The sequence below is a fragment of the Hevea brasiliensis genome, chromosome 13 (genome assembly GCF_030052815.1).
Source record: "Hevea brasiliensis isolate MT/VB/25A 57/8 chromosome 13, ASM3005281v1, whole genome shotgun sequence".
NCBI classification, from domain to species: Eukaryota; Viridiplantae; Streptophyta; class Magnoliopsida; order Malpighiales; family Euphorbiaceae; genus Hevea; species Hevea brasiliensis.
In genome coordinates, this window is record NC_079505.1 from 82,630,044 (window position 1) to 82,656,150 (window position 26,107).

A 26,107-nucleotide genomic window follows, 5' to 3' on the forward strand; every position below is an offset into this window, starting at 1 on the left:
AAAGAACTTGAGAGTTCAGAGGCACATAAGTGAATATATTTATTTGGTTGGACATCCAAACTGGGAGCATGCAAAGGAACTGCCAGGGCTGCTGTTATTAACTTAAGCAGTTTAGATTGATCACAGTCGCGGCCAACAGTTCGTGCTAATTGCAAAGCAAGGCTGTCTTCTTACAATGGTAGATTTCACAAGTTATACTCAAATATGTGCTCCAGTATGCATCTTTGACACTTGGATGTCTCTAAATCTGCATGTTCCTGCGGCTCTAAATTTTTCATGACAGCATTAGGAATCCTTAGTCTTAATTCTGAAGATGTTAATCATTTTACAATTTAGATTTGGGTTCTTTTATTTTGGGTACAAAGAGCAATACATGTTCAGTTGGCATGTACTTAGTACCTTATAGGTGTATACATTGGAAGGTCTTCTCAGTTATGATGTATCCAAACACTTAATATGGGCAAGCCCTGCCCAGTATTCATGGCATGATGAAAAATTAAGGAAATATTTGTTGAAACCTGTGGAATTCTTGATACATGCTTGCCAGCATTCATCTGTGATGTTTTAACTTCTGGGATTCCGACTTGCAGTTTAGTCCAGCCCACATACCAATGATTTGTTTGGAAATCAAATGGGTTTATGCAACTTGCATTTTCTTTTATACCTTTTTCACATTGAAGAAATATTTAAGATTTACACCGAAAGCTCTTATTGTAACTTTAATTTGTGTTCTGCAGGCAGTAATATCCTTAATTTGACAGCTTACCGAACTGGAGTCTGGACACTCATGCGTTTTCAGGATTTTTTTAGCTGTTTACAACATAGTAGATCTGGTCCCAAGAGCAAGTTTGACCAAGATTTGGGAGAAAGTGAGCATCTGTGCTCAGAATCATGGGGTGACTTGAGCAACATTTCCAGAAAACCAAAACTACTTTGGACAGTACTGTTGTTTGGAAACTCGAGCATCATGAAAGAGGGTAATATATCAAAATACCTCAGTGACTTGTCTGCTGTAAGGAGGCCTGTGTGAAATAAGGAGAGATTGCATGGAAGTCAGTCAGCTATTGTTGGGCTGTATGCCCCTCTTGTTAATAAAGACACACATACACAAGCCATCAACATCCTTGCAATGATGCTAAAGGTCATTCTTTTAGAACTACATTTTTCCTGGTCAAATCTGATGGATATCCCAGGTTACACATTTAGATAATTCTGGACGATCACTTATAATGACTTCTCCAAAATAATTGTATTTTAGACATTGAACAATGAAACCCCTATTTCTTAATTACTTTGCTGGACACAATATCCAAAATGTATAAATATACTTCTGGTTTTATAAGAGCACCTTATAATGAATAATGTCAAGATCCAAAATTCTGAACCGTGACCGGCGCATAATTTAAGTATTCTTAAATCATGCAAGCCTTATCAGAATATCTTGAATGAATATATTGTCACTCACTAATTCCAAAAATAGACAAAATCCAAATAAATAAAATGCTGAATAAACATCATAAATATCCCATAGGTAAACTGCGGAGTCTCTACAGATTTCAAATAAAAACTTAAACTGTTCAATAAACTAAACTAATTATTAGCCCGAGAAAACATGAATTCGGGCATACCATGAGAGCAAATCAAAGTTGTCCCTCTCCAGAAAATAGACTGAATATTTGGATAAACTGCAGAATTCTCACGATGCAAAACAGATATGACGAGAAAACGTGGTTTGAGCTAGATGCTCAGTGAATGATAATTATAGCACACAACGGAATAGGAACAGGCAGACGCTTGATTAATTTCACAATAAATTTCTATTCAATAAAATCATGCTCATGCTGTCAAAATCATTAATAAAATAATTTCATAATACATATATATAAAATAAATTCATTCAATAAAAATTTTATGGTACAGTGCACCAGGGTGATGATACCTCACATCACCAAAGGCCAGATGGTAAGCGCGCTACCAGATATTAGATACCTTCCTCCTCCTTCACAGATATCAATGCATATGATACTAATGAAAACCATAAACTGCAATGTTGCATGACTCGACAATGCAACCTAATACCGTGATAGTCCACACGGCGGGTGTCACAACCCAACCTATGGGCCGGACCGGCACTAGGACCTGGGCCAGCCTAAAGCCCCCGAGGCCCGTAGTAAGCCTAACTGTTCATTAACCCAACTCTAAGGCCCATTTGGGCCCAATATCAAGAAAACAAACGGACAGAGTCCGGCCATAAAATGGACTTTCCAACTGGGAGTTTTCGACTCACCCGACCTGTAAACACAATATATAGTCAATTGGGGAGCTCAGCTCACCCTCCACATACTCATCAACATAATAATAAACGGGAGCTCAGCTCCCTCATCCAATCCATCAAAACAGACATAGAATATTAAGTTTACAGGTCCAACATGATAATAATATTACAGACCAAATTCAAATAATTACTGCTAACACATGCGGAAATTCTAGGAGTAAATAAAATTACACAAATATTGATAAACAACCTGCGAAGTAGAAAAGCAGGTTAACCCAGAACAAAATATCCTCCTGTGGCCTGTAAAAATTTTTGAACAGGAGTGAGCGTTCGACTTAGAGAGTAAAATATCAATTTTAACCATAATCTCTATAACTATCTAAAACTAATGCACCCTGTAGAGTGAAATGCAACCTGTAGAGTGAAATGCAACATCCACATCATTTTCACATCATAACATCAAAAAGGTAATTTGGAGCACTCACACACCCTGTAGTATCAATCATAACATATGGGAGCTGATCCCCTATACAGCTCTCTTAAATCCAACCTGGTGCCAGCGAATTACTCAAGCTCGGACTTCCACTTAATAACCAAATCGAGGGTCCCAGCGAATTACTCAAGCCGTGACTACCCCTCGAAGGATCGGGTCCCAGCGAATTACTCAAGCCGTGACTGCCCCGTCCTATCCATAGTCCACACCACATCACACGCACGCCAACGCACGCACACTGCTCCAAATTACCACAACAACAACCATGGCACATCAACAGTTATGAATGCAACATAAATCGTGCCTAGAGTTTAACTACATAAATATATGCATATAAGTGATGCATGGGCATGCTGAACATATAATAATATCGAAATTACAATTAAAATTAATATTCTACTCACAGACTTGACGATGGTCACTGAGGCGGCTGGGCGGAGGAAGAAGGCTGTCCCGGCTCACCTGACAATCATATTACATTTATTTAATACAATCTGACTCAATACAAACAAAGAAAAAGACCAATACGTCCTAAGTCGTGCCGAAAATCCGGCAGAGTCTCCCCTATACCTAGGACCTACCCAACCTGCAAAAAGGGCTCAAAATACACTTCTATACTCATAATCCATACATCCACAACTCAATCATATTACACAGCCCCTCCTGGGCCCATCAAATCAGTCATCCGTCACAATATGCAAAATTTCAATTTAGTCCTTATTATTGATCATTTTTGCAAAAACTGCCCAAACAAGCTCTAAAAATTATAAAACTTTGCCCTGCGGTCCTTAGCAATATTACTAAGCTATTGCAAAAAGAATCGTAATTTTCTAAGCTACCACGAATATTTTATGGATTTTTAATCCTATTTAAGCACTAGAAAATTACGAAAAAACAAGGTTCGGGTTTACCTTTGCCGATTCCGACTTTGGGGACGCACTCGGGACGTCTGACAATGGGGGGGTAGCCAAAACCTCGGTCCAATTTGGAGACTTTTCCAGATCGGTCCGTGCGCCCAAATTTGCGACTTGGTCAACTGTAGAATTTCCGCGAATCGAGGATACCTACACGAAGCCCATAACACGGGGGTTAGTACATAAATTTTTCAAAATTTTCTAAACTCATTAAATGCTCGGAAAAACACTGCGAAGTTCCGTGGGGCCCACCGAAAAACGATGTCGGAAAAATTCGAAATTTATGTCGTTGCGAAGCTCTCGACGAATGGAGCGTGCTGGTGGCCTCGGTTTTCTAGTGGGATTCACGGTTTTCGAGAAATCTAGCCCAAAAGTCGAAATGGGCTAAAATCTTCCCGAGCAAAAATCAGACAAACCGCTTGATGGATTTCGGCGTTCTTGGTGTCTATGGAAAGCTCTCGCCGAGTAGATGATTTTTGACACAAGACCCGGTCCAATCGGTGGCCGGATCGGGATTGTGGGGAAGCTGAAGCGGCATGCGCGCAGGGGCGTTGCGCGTTTTCCGGCCGTTGGGGCGGCCACTACTGGTGGGGCGGCCATCTTGGGGTGGTGGTGGTCGGCCATGGTGGGGCGGAGGAGAGAGAAACGAGAGAGAAAAGGGAGAGGGCCATCGCGCGCGGGAGGGAGGAGAAAAAGAGAAGAAGACCGGTCCGATCCGGTCTTGTTCGATTCGGCCGGTTCGATTCGAAATACAAAATTTTGAATTTTTACTCTGCCTCGGGACCGAAAACGAGGTCTAAAAATTCCGAAAAAATTCCATAAAACTCAGAAAAATACGTAGACTCCAAATATATTTTAAGTTTTGCCACGTGGTCTTTAAATTAATTTTTAAAAATCATTAAAGTTTATATTTTCGGAAAATCGAACCCGATTTTTAAAATCCTAAAAATCTCAAAAAAATTCCTAAAATTTAAATAAAATTAAAGTATCAAAAATACTCATAAATAATAAAATTTAAAATCTTGGGGTGTTACATTCTTCCCCCCTTACAGAAAATTCGTCCTCGAATTTTTTACACAAGGCAGAATAAAGCACATGATTATACATTGAACAGATAAGGGTACTTGCTAAGCATGTCCTGCTCGACTCCAGTGCACTCTTCCACCGATCGACTCCTCCACAAAACCTTAACCATAGGGATCTGCTTTGATCTCACTGCCTCACTTGGTAGTCCACTATGGCTACAGTCGCTCCTCAAATGTCAAGTTCTCTTTTAGCTCTATCACATCCTTGCGATTACATGAGAAGGATCGGGAATGTATTTCCTGAGCATGGAGATGTGAAACACGGGATGAACGTGAGAAAGGTTGGGTGGTAGCTCCAACCGGTAGGCAACTGCTCCAACTCTATCCGTAACCTCAAAAGGTCCAATATACCGAGGTGCCAACTTGCCCTTCTTTCCAAATCTCATGACTCCCTTCATTGGAGAAACCTTCAGGAATACATAGTCGCCATCGCAAACTCCACATCCCTCCGTCTGGGTGCATAACTCTTCTGCTCATCGAAGTGTCTTGATCGTTCTGATTAAAGGAACTACCTCTGAAGTGTACTGCACTAGGTCTACATCATGCACCTTCGCTTCCCCCATTTCTGTCCAACACAGAGGAGACCTACACTTTCTTCCATATAATGCCTCATAGGGTGCCATCCCTATGCTGGAGTGATAACTGTTGTTATAAGCAAACTCCACCAAAGCTAGCTGCTCATCCCATTGACCTCCAAAATCCAAAACACTCATGCGAAGCATGTCTTCCAGTGTTTGGATTGTCCTTCGATTGTCCGTCTGCATGCGAGGGTGGAAGGTCAGATCAAGTTCAACTGTGTGCCAAGTGCCTCCTGCAACTTTCTCCAAAACCGAGAAGTGAACTGGGGCCCTCTGTCAGATATTATGGAAGCCGGAACTCCATGCAATCTGACTATTTCTCGAATGTAGAGCCGGGCATACTGTGCCACAGAGTAGGTAGTCTTTACAGGCAAAAAGTGAGCTGATTTGGTCAGACGGTCTACAATTACCCATATCGAGTCATATCCTCGCGTGGTACGAGGCAACCCAGTCACAAAATCCATAGTGATCATTTCCCACTTCCATTCTGGGATAGGGAGCTCTTGCAGCTTCCCTGACGGTCTCTGGTGTTCAAACTTCACCTTCTGACAAGTCAAGCACTTGGACACAAAGTCTGCTATGTCTCTCTTCATGCCATTCCACCAGTAGCTATCTTTCACATCATGATACATTTTGGTGGAACCTGGGTGGACACTGTAAAGTGTGTAGTGTGCCTCTCGCATGATTTCATTCCTGAGGTTGTCCACATCGGGCACACATATCCTAGAACCATGCACTAGGGCGCCATCATTGGCAAATCCAAACTCACCACCTTCACCTTGCTGTACTCTTTCTATGATCTTCATCAATTGTTGGTCTCTGTGCAGGGAAACTCTAACTCTGTCCCTCAAGTCTGGCCTCACTGAAAAGTGAGCCAACAATACCCCCTCATCTGAAAGATCTAGGATTAAACCTTGATCCATCAACTCATGTGCCTCCTGAATCAATGGTCTCTTCTCTACTGAAATGTGCGCCAAACTGCTAGAAGATTTTCTGCTCAAAGCATCTGCCACAACATTGGCCTTCCCAGGGTGGTACTGGATGGTGCAATCATAGTCTTTCAGAAGCTCCATCCATCTCCTCTGTCTCAAGTTTAAGTCCCTCTGTTGGAAGATGTACTTTAAACTTTTATGGTCGGTGTATATCTCGCACACTTCACCATACAGGTAGTGTCTCCAGATTTTAAGTGCAAAGACTACAGCCGCCATTTCCAAATCATGGGTGGGGTAGTTCTGCTCATGCCTCTTCAGCTGCCTTGAAGCATAAGCCACTACCTTTCCATTATGCATCAAAACACACCCTAGGCCAACTCTGGAGGCGTCACAATACACGGTGTATCCTTCACCATTCACAGGTAGTGTCAACACAGGGGCAGTGGTTAGACACTCCTTAAGCTTTTGGAAACTCTCCTCACAGTCATCTGTCCAAATGAATGGAACATTCTTCCTGGTCAACTTAGTTAGGGGAGCTGCTATCCTAGAGAAATATTGCACAAAATGCCTGTAGTAGCCAGCTAAACCCAGAAAACTTCGCACCTCAGTGACTGTTGTAGGCCTAAGCCAATCAGTTACAGCTTCAATTTTCTTGGGATCCACTTGAATGCCGTCACTAGAAACCACGTGTCCCAAGAATGAGATGCTTTCTAGCCAAAATTCACATTTTGAAAATTTGGCATATAGCTGGTGCTCCCTCAACGTCTGCAACACCATCCTCAAGTGCCACACGTGTTCTTCCTCGGTCCGAGAGTATACCAGAATGTCATCTATGAATACGATGACAAAACGGTCCAAAAATGGCTTGAACACCCTGTTCATCAAGTCCATGAAGGCTGCTGGTGCATTAGTGAGTCCAAAAGACATCACCAAGAACTCATAATGACCATACTTGTCCTGAAAGCCGTTTTGGACACGTCCTCATCCCTGATTCTCAACTGATGGTAGCCTGATCGTAGGTCTATCTTGGAAAAGAATCTAGCTCCTTGGAGCTGATCAAACAAATCATCGATCCGAGGAAGTGGATACTTGTTCTTCACAGTCACCTTGTTCAGCTGTCTATAATCAATGCACAACCTCAATGACCCATCCTTCTTTCTAACAAATAGAACAGGAGCACCCCAGGGTGAAGTGCTCGGACGTATGAAACCCTTGTCCAAAAGCTCCTGTAGTTGCTCCTTCAGCTCTTTCAATTCTGCTGGTGCCATCCTGTAAGGTGGCATCGATATGGGGTTTGTACCCGGCACAACATCAATGCAAAACTCTATTTCCCTTCCTGGTGGCAACCCTGGAAGCTCCTCTGGGAAGACATCCATAAATTCTCTGACAACAGGAATATTTTCCATGTTGACACCTTCTACAGATGTGTCTCTCACCAATGCCAAATACCCTTGGCATCCACGCCTCAACATTTTTCTAGCACTAATTGCTGACACCAAATTATATGGAGCCACGCTCCTGTCACCATCAAAGCTAAACTCTTCCACACCAGGTATGTGGAAATACACCTTTTTGTTCCTGCAGTCTAAGGTGGCATAGTGGGTTGACAACCAATCCATCCCCAGGATTACATCAAAATCCATTACTGGTAGAGGAACCAAGTCTGCTGGGAGGATCTTTCCATCCACTATCACTGGACTACCCGGAAAAACCATATCCACATCTATGTTGTCACTAAGTGGGGTAGCTACCGACAAAGGGCACTCTAAAGTTGTAGGATTTCTACCCAACCTCATGGCAAACACAGGGGAGACAAATGAGTGCGTAGCACCCGGATCTATTAAAACACGAGCCTCATAAGAATGCACTGGAAGAATACCGCCACAATCGCATTTGAAGCTTGAGCATCCCGTGGGTCAAGGTGAAAACTCGCGCGTGACCCCTACCCCGAGTGGCGTAACCACGATCGACTTCTACCTCTGACCGCCTCCAAATCCACGTCCCCCTTGTCCTCGGCCTGTTGGCCCGAATCGATCGCCGCCATGTTGGAAGCACCTGGATACAACTGGCGAGGACCATTTGCAACAGAACCCTGTGACCCCATCTGTGGCTCACTGAAAACGGGCATTCTCTAGCAAAGTGACCCGGTTGGCCACACTCAAGCATACTCTGAACCCATCAAACAAGGTCCAATGTCCTCTTCCACCTTGTGCACAAGGTGCCAAGGAGGATCTGAACTGCACCCAAAATCTGCACTGAATCGTGACCACCGCCGATCCGCACTGGTCTGAATCCTCGAGGTTTGTGTCTAAAACCACTCTTCTTGTTCCTACTTTTTCCTCTGTAATTACTCTGGCCACCACTGTCCGGAGTACCCATGGAAGGGACACCTGAGGAACCCTCTGCTCTGTTTTTCTTTGCTCTTCCGCTGTCATCCGCAGCATAGCTAATCTCAATCTGTCTGGCTCGATCAACCACCACATCAAAAGACTGATTAGACATCATGGCCAGGTTCGCATACCTCCTGTCAAGCCCCTTTAGGAATCTCTTCACCTTCATAGTTTCTGTAGCTACTGCAGGGGCATATCTGCTCAATTCCAGAAATTCTGTAGCATATTCATCTACTGCACTGCCATTCGTCTTAAGGCCTCAAAGGCCCACTGCTTCTGATCTCTGAAGCTTTCTGGCACAAACCGATTGATAAAAAGTTCCACAAACTGAGCCCATGTCAAACCCTCCATCCGGGGTAACACGTAGTCATTCATCCATTGTCTAGGCATAGGCCCCATGACATGCTGCATACACTCTATCAATCTTCTATCACCAATGTAGTTACATTCTGCTGTCTGCGAGAATCCAAAACCGATATGCATCGCTCGACACATCATAAGTACGTGCACCAACTTCTTGAAATTTATGATCTGTTGTAAGATTCCTCTCTTGGTGCGGTGGATCGCTGCTGCTGTGGAGGGTGGACCATATATCGCGCCATCATGTCGATGGTTCTCTGCCGCATCAGAGTAGCCGCCATGGGGTCCATGGGACCACTGTGCCATAAAGGATCATTCTGAATCGGTGGCACCGCTTCTACTTGAGCCTCTAGGCCTCCTACCCCGCCTCCTCGGGCGGCGCCTCATCTGTGCCGACACCTCGTCGGGCACATCCAGTTACAGTGCGATGGCGGCTCTCACGCTTCTACGCATTTTCTGAAATTCAAGACATTAGCCCACAAAAATTCAAAACTGCTCATTACACAGCTCTATAGACTCATATTTATACATAACATATGGAGCAGAAACTAGAAGCAAAGATGACAATGCAAGACGAATGTGGACCCTATATTTCCACATGTGACTCCTAGTAGACTCTTCCCAACACTTTAGACAACATTCCCTAAGAATCTGGAGCCTAAGCTCTGATACCACATCTGTCACGACCCAACCTATGGGCCGGACCGGCACTAGGACACAGGCGACCTAAAGCCCCGAGGCCCGTAGTAAGCCTAATTGTTCATTAACCCAACTCTAAGGCCCATTTGGGCCCAATATCAAGAAAACAAACGGACAGAGTCCGGCCATAAAATGGACTTTCCAACGGGGAGTTTTCAACTCACCCGACCTGTAAACACAATATATAGTCAATTGGGGAGCTCAGCTCACCCTCCACATACTCATCAACATAATAATAAACGGGAGCTCAGCTCCCTCATCCAATCCATCAAAACAGACATAGAATATTAAGTTTACAGGTCCAACATGATAATAATATTACAGACCAAATTCAAATAATTACTGCTAACACATGCGGAAATTCTAGGAGTAAATAAAATTACACAAATATTAATAAACAACCTGCGAAGTAGAAAAGCGAGTTAACCTGAACAAAATATCCTCCCGTGGCTGTAAAAATTTTTGAACAGAGTGAGCGTTCGACTCGAGAGTAAAATATCAATTTTAACCATAATCTCTATAACTATCTAAAACTAATGCACTCGTAGAGTGAAATGCAACATCCACATCATTTTCACATCATAACATCAAAAGGTAATTTGGAGCACTCACACACCTGTAGTATCAATCATAACATATGGGAGCCGATCCTATCTGACTCTCTTAAATCCAACCTCAGTGCCGTAATTACTCAAGCTCAGACTTCCACTTAATAACCAAATCGAGGGTCCCAGCGAATTACTCAAGCCGTGACTACCCCTCGAAGGATCGGGTCCCAGCGAATTACTCAAGCCGTGACTGCCCCGTCCTATCTATAGTCCACACCACATCACACGCATGCCAATGCACGCACACTGCTCCAAATTACCACAACAACAACCATGGCACATCAACAGTTATGAATGCAACATAAATCGTGCCTAGAGTTTAACTACATAAATATATGCATATAAGTGATGCATGGGCATGCTGAACATATAATAATATCGAAATTACAATTAAAATTAATATTCTACTCACAGACTTGACGATGGTCACTGAGGCGGCTGGGCGGAGGAAGAAGGCTGTCCCGGCTCACCTGACAATCATATTACATTTATTTAATACAATCTGACTCAATACAAACAAAGAAAAAGACCAATACGTCCTAAGTCGTGCCGAAAATCCGGCAGAGTCTCCCCTATACCTAGGACCTACCCAACCTGCAAAAAGGGCTCAAAATACACTTCTATACTCACAATCCATACATCCACAACTCAATCATATTACACAGCCCCTCCTGGGCCCATCAAATCAGTCATCCGTCACAATATGCAAAATTTCAATTTAGTCCTTATTATTGATCATTTTTGCAAAAACTGCCCAAACAAGCTCTAAAAATTATAAAACTTTGCCCCGCGGTCCTTAGCAATATTACTAAGCTATTGCAAAAGGAATCGTAATTTTCTAAGCTACCACGAATATTTTATGGATTTTTAATCCTATTTAAGCACTAGAAAATTACGAAAAAACAAGGTTCGGGTTTACCTTTTCCGATTCCGACTTCGGGGACGCACTCGGGACGTCTGACAATGGGGGGGTAGCCAAAACCTCGGTCCAATTTGGAGACTTTTCCGGTATCGGGTCTGTCTGGCCTGAAATTTGCAGACCCGGTCAACTGTCGAATTTCCGCGAATCGAAGATACCTACACGAAGCCCATAACACGGGGGTTAGTACATAAATTTTTCAAAATTTTCTAAGCTCATTAAATGCTCGGAAAAACACTGCGAAGTTCCGTGGGGCCCACCGAAAAACGATGTTGGAAAAATTCGAAATTTATGTCGTTGCGAAGCTCTCGACGAATGGAGCGTGCTGGTGGCCTCGGTTTTCTCGTGGGATTCACGGTTTTGGAGAAATCTAGCCCAAAAATAGAAATGGGCTAAAATCTTCCCGAGCAAAAATCGGACAAACCGCTCGATGGATTTCGGCGTTCTTGGTATCTATGGAAAGCTCTCGCCGAGTAGATGATTTTTGACACAAGACCCGGTCCAATCGGTGGCCGGATCGGCCGGATTTGGCCGGGGAAGCTGAAGCGGCGCGCGCTTTTTCCGCTTTTAGGCGCGTACGCCGGCCGGTCAATGGCGGCGGCCGGTCATTGGGGCTGGGCTGGTGGCTGGGGGCGGGGAGGAGAGAGAAACGAGAGAGAAAAGGGAGAGGGCCATCGCGCGCGGGAGGGAGGAGAAAAAGAGAAGAAGACCGGTCCGATTCGACCGGTCCGATCCGGTCCGGTTCGATTCGGCCGGTTCGATTCGAAATACAAAATTTTGAATTTTTACTCTGCCTCGGGACCGAAAACGAGGTCCAAAAATTCCGAAAAAATTCCATAAAACTCAGAAAAATACGTAGACTCCAAATATATTTTTAGTTTTGCCACGTGGTCTTTAAATTAATTTTTAAAAATCATCAAAGTTTATATTTTCGGAAAATCGAACCCGATTTTTAAAATCCGAAAAATCTCAAAAAAATTCCTAAAATTTAAATAAAATTAAAGTATCAAAAATACTCATAAATAATAAAATTTAAAATCTTGGGGTGTTACAGCGGGGCCAGATAACAGAAACAGATACTGGGCACAGGTACCAATTCAAAACAGAAAATCAATTTGTACAAATCAATCAAAATTAATAAAAAATTTCAGATAGCAAATAATAACTGATAGTGCAATTCCAATAGTGTATTTCAATAGTTTCAGAGAGTCAATAAAATCAAATCAATCTCAAATCAATTCAGTAACACATCGATAAATTTTATAGTCAAATATCAATCAATATAAATACATTAAAGGCACATGCTCTAATCCTAATGGGTCTAATGCAGAGATAGTTGACAAAATCAATTATTTAATCAAAATTGAAATAAAATTCAATAATAAAATAAAACTCTAGAAAATCACATATAAAATATTTGTTAAAATATTGATTTAAAATTTCATTTAATAACAAACTTAATGCTAAGAAATTTTAAAAGGGACTAAAACGGTGCCATGTACTATAATTACCACTCACCTGGAAACTCTAAAATAATAGCTAGATTCAATAAAAGAGAGACAATTTCAGCTGACAGAATAAATATTTGAATTTCCTACATACCCAAAATATAAAGAAAATATCAAATAATAATAAAATATAATAACTTTTATTAATATAATAACTTTTATTTATATATATATTTGCGGATTGGATTTGTGGTGGAGGACGGGACGAGGTGCATGTGGATGAACAGTTTTATATATATAAATATAAACGTGAACGGGACGAGGTGAACGGGACGTCGTGGGACGAGAGGCTATATATATATAAAATAATAATAATAATAATAATAATAATTAATTATTATCCAACAGCAATTATGATCAATCCAATTTAATACCAATGATCGAAAATAAATTTTTAGAGTAGTTGTAATAGATCAAGAAAATAAAATAAAATTAAATTCACCGATTATTGAATAAAGAATGAGAATTCTTACCTTGAAAACAGAATCGAATGTGATAAATAGAGAAGTAAAAATTTAGGGTTTCTCTGTTGAGAGTATTTGATAGAAAAAAGAGGTGACAAACAGATTTTGAGAGCAAAATTTAGCAGAAGGGATTATTAGGGTATATATATATTTCAAGAGTTCTATTAGGTGTAGAATGGGATAAGAGTTATTATTGAACTGGGTTGTTCAGATTGCAGATATATATTTAATTTCAAAAAATAATATATATATCTAAAAATAAATAAACAGACCATTTAATAAAATATATATATATTTTTATAAATATATTAAATTATTGTTAGCTAATTAAAATAAAATAATAATAAATAATAAATGTATATGGGTTTTCACAAATAAATAACTCTATATCATTCTTAGTGACCTCTTTCTGTTCCCAGAAACCAGAATATTGCTAGCTTCTTTGTTTTCCCCATAGTCATAATGGCATAAACATATGAAACTCAAAGAAAAAGTGATTAATTTAAATTATCAAACTACTATATAGTGCATAAAATTATTTCCAGGATTAAAGTACATTATAATACACGTGCTGAACTAAAATACATGTGGTAATACGTTTCAGGTCTTACATAGAAACAGACTTCAATATATACGCAGAGAGGGAACTTAATTAACGGCAATATATCTTTAGCTGGCTTCTTCAGGCACGCAAATACATTAGTCAACTGTCAAACCCAGTGACTTAACAATGGCTTCAGTAAGTTGCTATATTACTGTATTCACAACCCCCAGTTGCATTGACATCTGCCCATACTTCATTAACACGCCCGATGAAATGGAATGGAGAATCATACTGAGCAATGGAGTAGGCAAATTTACTTTCTGCAGAAGTTGTGTTGGTCCATGGAGACCTGCTCAAACTGTCAGCAAGTTTTTTAGCTTCTGGGACAATGTTATCATCATTTGCAAATCCTGAGAATTTTCTCACAGCAACACAATGACTGTCCCAAGCAAAGGGTTTCAGGTGCAGTTCAGGAATAGGGACCGGGGGGTCATCTTGGAATTCAGCAGGCAAGTAAAATAGAACAGAGTAGGCTGACGACTGAAACGGCCCAGCTCCTAGGACTATACCAGTCACAACAGGAACTGTCATTGGAATCCTAGTCCAATTTAGATTGGCACCTTGAATGAACTGGAACAACCTGAAAGGAGAACAACAGGATAACATTAAATTGGGAATTCTAAAATGAAATATCAGAACGCATAACATATGCACACTTTCTGGGAAAGTGAATCTAGAAAGGTTATGTCTTGTATTGCTAGAAAGTTATCCAAGATTATGCTATTCAGGAAAGTGAATAATTCAATCCTGATTCCATTTCTTTTCCTCAGATTCCTCATCAACCAAACATGGGTTTAATCTTCCATGATAATCAAAATTTAAGAAACCCAAACTATTTCCCCTTGTCCAAAGCAATCGAAAATCAAAATTAACAGGAAAAAAAAAAAAGAGAGAGAGAGAGAGATTATGGGTTGTAGGAGTTCACCTGTGAAAGCCATCCAAGGTTGCCTTTTCGAAAGAGATTTCAGTGACCGAAGCAGCCATCCATGTGGATTGAGCGTATAATCTGACCTCGAATTCTGATTCAGCGCGTACTATTTCGTATTGGGGCTTCTCGAACGGGATTCCTTGCACCACCAAATATAGCAAGGTCAAAACTGCAATCAAGAACCTGGGTTTCTTCATCCTTACGTTCTCTGTGCTGTGTTCCTCTTTCCCCAGAAACGAGCAGCTATTCCGTTGAAAGCATTCCATCCATAAAAGGACTAATGAGGCTTATGCATGACGAATTTACCATTTCCCCCAGGTTTCATTGATCCGGTGACCCCGGTTCGGTTTTTGATCGAAATCACGATTTTAAGGCCGTACGGATTGAATTGAAGAATTTCTCGGTTTCCGTCCCTATTACAGTTTCAATAAATTTCATGGTTAAAAACATTTTTAAAAAATAAAATTTTAATTTTAATTTAAAACCAAATCAATTGAAATTCAATTTGTCCGATACATATTTAATTATTTTTTTAATTCATCAAAAATTTAAATTAATTTAATTTAATTCTAATTAAATTTCAAATTTGAGCCTGACCGTAGCCCGCCTGGCCAGCTTTGTCAAAATGCTGGGCCCATGGATAGGTTTTGACGTTTTGTAATATTTTCAAAAGAGTGATAGTAACATGAATTCATATAAATTAAAAAAAAAATAATAATTTTTTTTAGAGTATAAAAGAAGTTTTTTTTTTTAATTCTAAAAGCTTCTTCTACCATGATTTTTTGTGTTTATTTTATTTTAAATAAAATTTTAACATTCTTAATTTTTAAATAATTAGTACTTTCATTTCGTGGAAATTCGATCGTCGCCCGGATTTACAATTTCAGACCGAACAGATAAGCTGCTGAAATCATCTCAGAACCGGGTCAAGATTATAAGCTACCCCACCCTTTTCAAACGTTCTGGACGCGTTCCAATTGTCAAATTTGGCATAAGTAAACTCAAACTCTACATTACTCAATTTTTGCCTTGTACTGGGTTAGAATAAAATTTTTAAAATATTCGTGAATGATAAGAAAATTACGATTCCTATTGCAATAACCTTATAATGTTATTAAGGACCGCGGGGCAGGTTTTGTAGAATTTTTAAAGTTAGTTTGGATAATTTTTGAAAAATATTAGTTTTAAAGTTTTATAATTGAGTTGTCTGGTGTTGTGATTATTACTTGGTTTGGAGGGCCCAGGAGGGGCCATATAATGATGATGAGTTATGGGTTGAGTTTAGAAGTGTTATTTGAATCATTTTGTAGGTTGGGTAGGTCATAGGTATAGGGGAGACTTGCCAGATTTTCTGCACGACTTAGGATATCTTTGGTCTTTTCTTAGTTTGTATTGAGTCAAATGTATTAAATAATTGTAATAAAATTCTCAGGTGAGCCGGAACAGCCTTTCTCCTCCACCCAGCCGTCACAGTGACTTCGGTTAAGTCTGTGAGTAAAATATTAATTTTAATTGTAATTTCGACATTATTATATGTTCAAGCATGCCCACGCATCACTTATAAATATGTATCTATATAGTTAAACACTAGGCACATTTTATATTGCATTCATAATTGTTGAAGTGCCATGGATATTGTTTGTGGTAATTTGGAGCAGTGTGTGTGCGTGGCGTGCGTGTGGTATGGTATTGGATATGGACAGGATGGGTAGACACGACTTGAAAGACACTTGTTGGGACTCGGTCCTTCGGGGTAGACACGGCTTGAGAGACACTCGCTGGCAAAGGTTGGATTAAGAGGGATGAATAGGAGATTAGCTCCCATATATGTATTGTTTGATAGTGTTGGGTGTGTGAGTGCTCCAAATTGCCTTTTTACTGTTATGATATGAAAATTATGACGATGTTGCATTTCACTCCACATGGTGCATTAATTTTAGATAGCTGTAGAGATTATAGTTAAAATTAATATTTTACTCTCTGAGTCGAACGCTCACTCCTGTTCATCTATTTTTTCAGGCTATAGGAGGATTATTTATTGTGGCTAACCTGCTCTTCTTCTTAGCAGGTTCATTGATAGTATTTAATGTATTTTGTATAATTGGGTTAAATTTTAGACTCCGCATGTGTTAGAAGCACTTATTTTTATTTTGGGCCTGTATTATAAAAATTATGTTGAACTTGTAAAATTATTAACTGTATGCATGATGGGATTGGATGAGGGAGCTGAGCTCCCATTTGAGTTATGACATTTTGATTATGTGGAGGGTGAGCTGAGCTCCCCAATTTATTATATATTGTGTTTACAGGTCGAGTGAGTCAAAAACTCCCCGTTAAATGGTTAATTTTATGGCCGGACTCTGTTCAGTTGAATTCTTGAAATTGGGCCCAAATAGGCCTTAGAGTTGGGTTGAGGAATAGTTAACCTTACTACGGGCCTCGGGGGCTTTAGGCTAGCCTAGGTCCTACTGCTGATCTGGCCCATAGGTTGAGTCATGACAAAAGTGGTATCAGAGCTTAGGCTTTAGATTCATGGGAAAGTGTGCACCTAGAGTTGTCACATGCGGAGTATAGGATTCTATTTCATCTTTTTTCTGTAATTCTTCATTTCTAGATTCTGCGTTATTCCTCGGTTAATATAAGAATGCTTCAGTTTAGCACCTCAGTTTTGTGAAGCACATAGAAGTGTGAAATAGAGTTAGCAGACATGTTGAGGTCTACCATGGAAATACGTTCTCCAAGAAACACTATATTTCTATTAGTATGGGTCTAAGTGTTGTGCCTATCTGGTGTTAGGCACGAGTACATAAAGGTGAGTTTTGATAGTATAGTTGCACTAGATAAGGGTGAGGATACCACTGCTGGCAGTCGTTAGTGGATGACCTAGTCATAGTAAGTTTATGATAATAGTAGATTCAAGAGAGATAAGAGATTAGGAGACCTAGTCTGTCAGGACTTATTGTAGTAACTATACAATATTCTCGATGTCTGCTCTGTAAGTTACAGATTACAGTACCAATATGAGATTATTGTGTAGAGCTGCGTGCATCCCCATGGTGCTCCATAATGAGGGTGTTTGCAGATGGCCTCTGTTTTGGTACAATTATGCCAGAACAGAGTTCTATATCTGCAGAGGAGTTGGGAACTCCTGGTTAGGGATACAGAGCTAGAATATCGAAAGGTCACAATTGGGTGGTAACTAGAGTTAGTAACTCGGTTACCCTAACTTGAGCTCGAGTTACATCAAGAGTTGCTGTCAGACCAGAGGTTGCGGATTAGTTGCAAAGTAAATGTGACATCTATAGAGTGAGACCATCTAGTCTTCGATATTGAATTTTGGATGGTTTTTGCAGTACGACAGACATTTTGCTTAGAGCTTAGTGAGAATAGTATACCTTGTGTGTATCAGCAAGGTGTAAAGTACAACCCTACTACCTAGGGAAGGTCAGAACTATGAATTGATGATTTACAGAGCTATGATATGATAAGAGAGTTATTAATTTGACATGGTTTTGGCAAGGTGGTAAATGTAGTACCTTTGTTGCAGTAAGTTATAGTAATGTCCTATCTTTTTAGAAGGGATCAAAGGTTATCACTGATAATGATGACTTATGGAGTAGTGTCCCAGATGGGATTATAGCGTGAGATAGAGAGTTGTTAGCTCAGGTGTTCTGGAGAGGGTACAAGTTCTAGGTAGGAACTATAACATGTAAGATCAAGATGTATGTAAGCCTTTAAATTGAATGACGGGTTTGGATACCTAGTATTTTAAGTTTCAGCTAATTAAATGGATATGAAAAATTAGAGTTGCTACAAATCCCTTCCCTAAGGTAGTAGGGAGTAGTATTTAGTCCAAAAGGGTAAGAATAGAGATCGCGCAGGAGAAGTATGACTGCTATTCCCTAAGTTCATCCTTAGCTTCTTAATGCTTAAGACTAAAGTATACTCCAAATAAAGTAAAAGAAAAAGGACAAAAGTTAGCATCGATAAATTATAGAATATGTATATATATATATATATATAGATGGAGTGCGGTTCAAATGCAGTAGGAGAGATAGCCTGAATGCTAGTAGAAATCTAGCTAGGGTAGTTAGAGGATCAATTTTGAGTAACATTAAGGTATAGATGATGTGGTAGGGATAGTGGAAAGGTATAAGTTTCTGATATGACAATCAGGTTCAAAAAGAAAATAGAGCTAAAGGATGGAAGAGTGAAAGTTCGAATTTGGGTAAGATAAAAAGAGTTGGCTAAAGAATAAACTGGAAAAACAAATTAGGATAAGATTAGGAAGAATAGAGCCAAAATACCAAGGAGGTGAATGTGGTTATAGGAAGGGTAAATGAGATAAAAAAAAAAAGGATAGATAACGTAGAAAAGGATGGCATTAGAAAGAACATTGTTAAGTTATGGAACCCAGAAGTACAGGACTTAAAGTAGGTCATAATTGATGTAGTGTTAGGAGCCTGAGCTTAGAGCTTAGAGTTACAGGATCTAGATTATACCTTATCTGTTTTCTACCCCCAAGGTAGGATAATGGGGCAATGACATAAGAACCCTTTTGGTTGTTGACAGTATAATGGAAATTAGGTGAGGTGTGTGACCAAAGTAGGTAGTAACTGTTGAGCGTGCTGTGGTAACTTGAATTGTATTGTCAGATAAAGAAGCAAGATCAGCAGGAGTAAGTTGGATAAAAGTCAACATAAGGTATATAAATATGCAAGATGAGGGATAATGTCACAGAGGCTTGATATTAAAATTTAGAGTGGTGAGACCTAGAGTCAAAAATTGGAGTTGGACATATATTTTTAGTTTGATCAATAGAATAATTATGTAAAAAAAAAGAGTAATAATAAATAAATAAATAAATAATAGTATGATAATATGTAGCAGAACACTAATAACGGTCATAATAGGACAAGATAGGTATAGGTGTAATTATAAGATATTGAGAAGTACATGGATTAGAGGAGTGATTGTTGGTAAGATTGGAGTAGATCTGAAAGAATCTGTGAGTGCTTTTATCTTCTAGAATATAACTAAGTATAAGGAGCGTTGGACAAATAATTATATGTATGGAAGATAAATGGAGAGTAAAAAGGAAATAGTAAATTCTAAGATGACATGTCAGGTAGTACAACAGTATAACAAATGGTAGATACAACTGATATCTTATAATAACGCACAATAATTACAAATAAATAATGAAACTAAAAAGGGAGACTAAGGGGTATGAGCTAAATCTTGTTTATCAAACAATGGTATACCATAAATGGTGGGAGAACATTTCTCCTTCTTTTCAAATTGGCTCGTATTTCGATTCTAGGAGATTATGTTAAGAAGAGAGGTTATGTCAAAGTGACCTAATTAATTAAAAATTTGATGGGCGTTAGTACATATCCAATCTTTTAAGGCGAAAATGACGATAATGGTGTACCTAATGTTAAGTATGAAAGAATGATCAGAGAGGTGACAGGAGTTAAATCGAGCTAATTACTAGGGCTTACAACCCTTTTAAACTATAAGTTGGAAGAAGTGCTATTTGCTAATGAGTTACAAGGAATGAAATTGTTGCTAATGGGAAAAGTTGAGGCTGAAGTTTGGAAAGTTATGGGCAATATATATGATTATATTAAGGAGAATGAACACGTGAAGTATCTTGTTCAGAATTAAGGCATGGCATATATTTCCCACAGCCGTGTTAGTTCAGATGGAACTTATAATTTATGGGGCTCCTATCCATCCAGGATGAGCAATTTCCTACTAAGGTTGGTAGGGAATGATAATGTTCTAATAGGTAAGTTGGGAAAGGGGATACAAAAAGAATTTTCTATGGTTAATTACAAGTGTTAAGTAATGTGAAGAATGTGCTGGAAGGAGTCAATCATAAAGTTAGAATTCTCGAAGTAATGGAACTAGTAATCAAGATAGGACTAAGAAATAAAAAAAAAAAAGTTAAAGTTGATGATGGGATGGACATCCTTGAAGGAAAATGTGTCAGGGTGAGATAGGACTAAGATTAAGGAATAAGTACAACATGTTGAAAAGATATCAACGATAACAGAAATAGAAAAAAAAAAAGTGGATAAGATCCAAAGGACAGGAAGAAAGCTCGGTAGAGCTAGTTATAATGATGAGAATGAGAAGGAATAGGTATGCTAGGAACACACTAAGAGATGTTTGAAATAAGTTATTATGAGATGATAGATTAAAGAAGTAGTAGAGCCTCGATCTAAGTGCCAATGTGTCAGAAGTATGCCACATACTAAGAAGCTTTAGGAAGAAGTCTAGATATTTCAATTCCAAAGAAGGAGTGGAAAACGATAAAGTTGCATTAACTAGGTTGTCAGGGAATACAAATATATTTGTCCTATAAGAAAAGAGACTCAATTCACTTTCCAATATTGATAAGTGGTGTAGGGTACGCTTGACACTTGGATGGAGCTCTACATAACTAGTTACATAAGATGGACAGGAACTGGTCTAAGGACCTTAGTAATGACACAAAAGAGATTGAAAATTTGAAGTATCATGGGAGTGAGAAGATTTATAGGTATTGACCATTGAGGTCATAGGACAAGTAAAAGTTTCGAACTAGATGTATATGATAGGTACTACAGGAAAGCATTTCATAGGATACTATAGGGCAAGGAACATAAGTCATGTTTTTGGGGAACAGAGATTACTGAAACAAAGGAATGAGGACTAAAGTCACTAAGAGACATGTTAGGGCGTAATAAAAGTGAGGTAAGCGCCAAAGTTGATTAAAGTTATCAGATATCAAGTCGAGAGTAGTGGAGTTATAATGAGTACTAGAAATGAAAAAAAAAAAAAAGAGGGGTAAGCGAGTAGTCAGATGTGATGGTTTAGACTCAAAAGGAGGATGGTAGCTGGCATACTACGACAGGGGCAGATAAACATAAAAAATTTTAACCATCCATGCAGATCCAAGGCGGAAAGATGTAAAATTTGCAATGAGTGATCGTGTTCTTGAAGGTTTCTCCTATGAAAAGGGTTATGAGATTTGAAAAGAAAAGGCAAATTGACACTCCGTTATATAGGACCTTTTAAGATCATGGATAGAGTGGGAGTAGTTGCTTATCAGTTAGAGTTGCCACCAAACCTTTCTCATGTCCACCCAGTATTCCATATTTTCATGCTTAGAAAGTATGTTCCCGATCCTTCTCATGTGCTGCGACCAAACACAGTGGAGTTAAATGAGAATTTGATCTTTGAGGAGCAATTAGTAGCTATAGTAGACTATCAGATGAGACAACTTTGGTCAAGGCAAATCCCTATGGTTAGTTTTGTGGAGAAGTTAATTTATGGAGGAATGCACTTGGAAGTTAGAGCGGGATATGCGCAGTAAGTACTCATAAGTTTGATATGCAACTATGTGTCATTGTTCTACCTTGTGTAAAATTTGAGAACAAATTTTATATAAGGGGAGAAGAATGTAACATCCCTAATTTTTAAATAATATATATATATATATATATATATATATATATATATATATATATATTATTCTAAACCTAGTATTGTGGACTTCGCGTATGTACTTTCATTTCGTGAAAATTCAATCGTCGCCCGGATCTGTAATTTCAGGCCGAGCAGATAAGCTGCTAGAACTATTTCAGAACCGGGTCAAGATTATAGGCTACCCCACCATTTTCAGACGTTCTGGACGCGTTCCAGTTGTCAGATTTAGCATAGGTAAACTCGAACTCTATATTACTCAATTTTTGCCTTGTACTGGGTTAGAATAAAATTTATAAAATATTCGTGAATGATAAGAAAATTACTATTCCTATTGCAATAGCCTTATAATGTTGTTAAGGACCACGTGGCAGGTTTATAGAATTTTTAAAGTTAGTTTGGATAGTTTTTGAAAAATATTAGTTTTGAATTCTTATAATTGAGTTGTCTGATGTTGTGATTATTGCTTGGTTTGGAGGGCCCAGGAGGGGCCATATAATGATGATGAGATATGGGTTGAGTTTAGAAGTGTTATTTGAACCATTTTGCAGGTTGGGTAGATCATAGGTATAGGGGAGACTCTGCCAGATTTTCTGTACGACTTAGGACATCTTTGATTTTTTCTTAGTTTATATTGAGTTAAATGTATTAAATAATTGTAATAAAATTGTCATGTGAGCCGGGACAGCTTTCCTCCTCCGCCCAACCACCACAGTGACTTCGGTTAAGTCTGTGAGTAAAATATTAATTTTATTTGTAATTTCGATATTATTATATGTTCAAGCATGCCCACGCATCACTTACAAATATGTATCTATATAGTTAAACACTAGACACGGTTTATATTGCATTCATAATTGTTGAAGTGCCATGGATGTTGTTTGTGATAATTTGGAGCAGTGTGTGTGCGTGGTGTGCGTGTGGTATGGTATTGGATATGGACAGGACAGGTAGACACGGCTTGAGAGACACTCGCTGGGACTCGGTCTTTCGGAGTAGACATGGATTGAGAGACACTCGCTGGGACTCTGCATTTGATTTATTAAGCGAAAGTCCGGCTTGAGAGACACTCACTGGCAGAGGTTGGATTAAGAGGGCTGTATAGGGGATCAACTCCCATATATGTATTGTTTGACAGTGTTGGGTGTGTGAGTGCTCCAAATTGCCTTTTTGTTGTTATGATATAAAAATTATGACGATGTTGCATTTTACTCCACAGGGTGCATTAGCTTTAGATAGCTATAAAGATTATGGTTAAAATTAATATTTTACTCTCTGAGTCAAATGCTCACTTCTGTTCATCTATTTTTCTGGGCTACAAGAGGATTATTTATTGTGGCTAACCTGCTCTTCTTCTTCGCAGGTCCATTGATATTATTTAATGTATTTTATACAATTGAGTTAAATTTTAGATTCCGCTTGTGTTAGAAGCACTTATTTTTATTTTTGGCATGTATTATAAAAGTTATGTTGGACCTGTAAAATTATTAACTGTATGCATGATGGGATTGGATGAGGGAGCTGAGCTCCCATTTGAGTTATGACATTTTGATTATGTTGAGGGTGAACTGAGCTCCCCAATTTATTATATATTGTGTTTACAGGTCGAGTGAGTAAAAAACTTCCCGTTAAATAGTCCATTTTATGGCCGGACTCTGTCTGGTTGAATTCTTGAAATTGGGCCCAAATGGGCTTTAGAATTTGGTTGAGGAATAGTTAAGCTTACTATGGGCCTCAGAGGCTTTAGACTGGCTCAAGTTCTAGTGCCGGTCCGGCCCATAGGTTGGGTCGTGACAAAAATGTAATAACTTTATTTTATAAAAAAAAAATTATGAGTTTTATATGTTCTAAATAAAGTGAACAATTTAATTTTAAATTGATTCGATTTGAAAATATTTTAATTAAATTTAAATTTAATTTATTTCAATTCTATTTTAATTTTAATCGGTCAATCTAAATCCAAATATAATCCATGTCTACTGTCACTCAATTACTTAAATAAAAAAAATTAATTAAATACTTGTTAATTTATAAATGTATAAAGAATTGCATGTAATAACACCCCATTAAATAATTAATATTTATTTTAAGCAAAAAAAATAAAAGGGTGTTATAACAATGACGTGTTATGGCTATATTAGGGGACTGGATTATGACATGAAGCATGAAAGTGAGATGAAGGATGATAACATTATGGCTGGAGTTATTGATGCGTTGTTATTGTTCTGTGCATCGCATATATAAAAGCAGTAAGCACACAAATATGTGATCCAAATCGCGTAGGGTCATTTGACCCAAATGGGCCCATTCTAGAAGATTAAATTGATTCTTAAAAAAAAAATTGTTTAATTTGATTTATAATTTAAGTAAATATATTTATAAGTTAAAAAAATTATAAGTAAAATAGTATTTGATTTGACTTATAAATTAAAAATATTAATGAATAAGTGTTATGCATCACGAAAGTGTATAAATTATAAAAAAATTAAAGTAAAAATACAATAATTTAAGTGGTTTACCCTTTTCACTTATTTACTATTTATAAAATAATCATCGTTATAAAGCTACTCTCTATAAGCAAAACCAAATAACATTCTCATAATACTTATATTCATAGTGTTAGTTTCTTTAATCCAAATCTAATTAGGAGTTTCACTCAATTTAGAAATAATATTAAAATTTGAAATCATAATTCTAACAATAAGAAATCATAAGGTATCTAATATTATACTTATATTTGAAGTAAAGGTATTTATGTCACTTTTATTGTCACTTTCCTTTTAACACAATTTTATTTCCAAGCCACTAAACATACCAATTAAATAGATTCAAACCATTTTTCTTAAGAAATAATTTCCCTATCAACAAGTGACCTTCTCAATAAATAAGCCATTTTGAACGAAACGAGATCTTAATAAGTAATTTTATCAAGCACTCAGTTACTTACTTTTAAATTGACTTATAATTAAAATAATCAAACCAAACATTCTCTTAATATTTTTATGTCAAGGCCAAATATAATGTTTTGATTATCTTTAACATGTTAATAAAATGGAATCTAGTAATGCAAGAACCCTTCCATAATTGACAGTTGATACAAACACTATACTCCAACGTCCTTCTCTATCATTTCAAAGAATCATGAATGGGTACAATCATAAGATACAAAATACCATGTAAGCTACCTTTTGTCATTACTAATGGCCTTATGAAAATGCGATTCCTGGATTTTGCCAAAGGAGAAATGTTGGCCACCTAATGCCTGCTGCAAGGTCCATGTCAGTTGAGTGGTCCAATTTGCTCCTTCTGTATTCACCAGCAGGTAAAGTTGTGACATGGGCACTTCTTAGTTAGAGAAAATTACAAGTTAATTTAAAATTAAATTTTAACATTTTTTTAATCATAAAAACTTCAAAACAACAAAACAATTTCCTTGAACTGCATCTAAAATAATATTTTTATGAAAAGCTTTTTCCAGTCTCAGAACCTTAATGCCAAATGGGGTATATTAAATTCTGTTGAAATTATAAATCTCACATCGAAAAAATATAAATATAAGTGGTTAGATTGCAACATTGACTTCTCATTTTTTTTGTAAATAATATAATAATATATATAATAAAATTTAATTAAAATTATATTATTTAAAATTAATATAATCTCTCTTTTATTTAACATGATATCGTCCAGGATTTTGTGTGTGTGTTTTTTAGCCCATAAGATAATATAATTGTATTGTTTAAAAAAAAAAAAATAATAACTAATTATCACACAATATATATGGGATTGAGGAGAGGGGGAGTGTTGGATTATAAAAAAATCATAAAATAAATAAAATAAAAATATATTAGATTATTTTGTTGATGTATTGTAG

At 38.1% G+C, this 26,107-nt stretch overlaps 1 protein-coding gene across 1 annotated transcript; it reads right to left on the reverse strand.

Annotated features, from left to right (window-relative positions):
- Window positions 1-13,722: 13,722 nt before the first annotated feature.
- On the reverse strand, window positions 13,723-15,044 carry LOC110664752 (uncharacterized). Its single transcript, XM_058132540.1, has 2 exons — window positions 14,755-15,044; window positions 13,723-14,409 (listed from the first exon to the last, which is right to left on the reverse strand). Exons 1-2 carry the CDS (start codon window positions 15,021-15,023, stop codon window positions 13,962-13,964), a joined length of 717 nt encoding a protein of 238 aa, XP_057988523.1. The 5' UTR covers window positions 15,024-15,044; the 3' UTR covers window positions 13,723-13,961.
- Window positions 15,045-26,107: the final 11,063 nt, after the last annotated feature.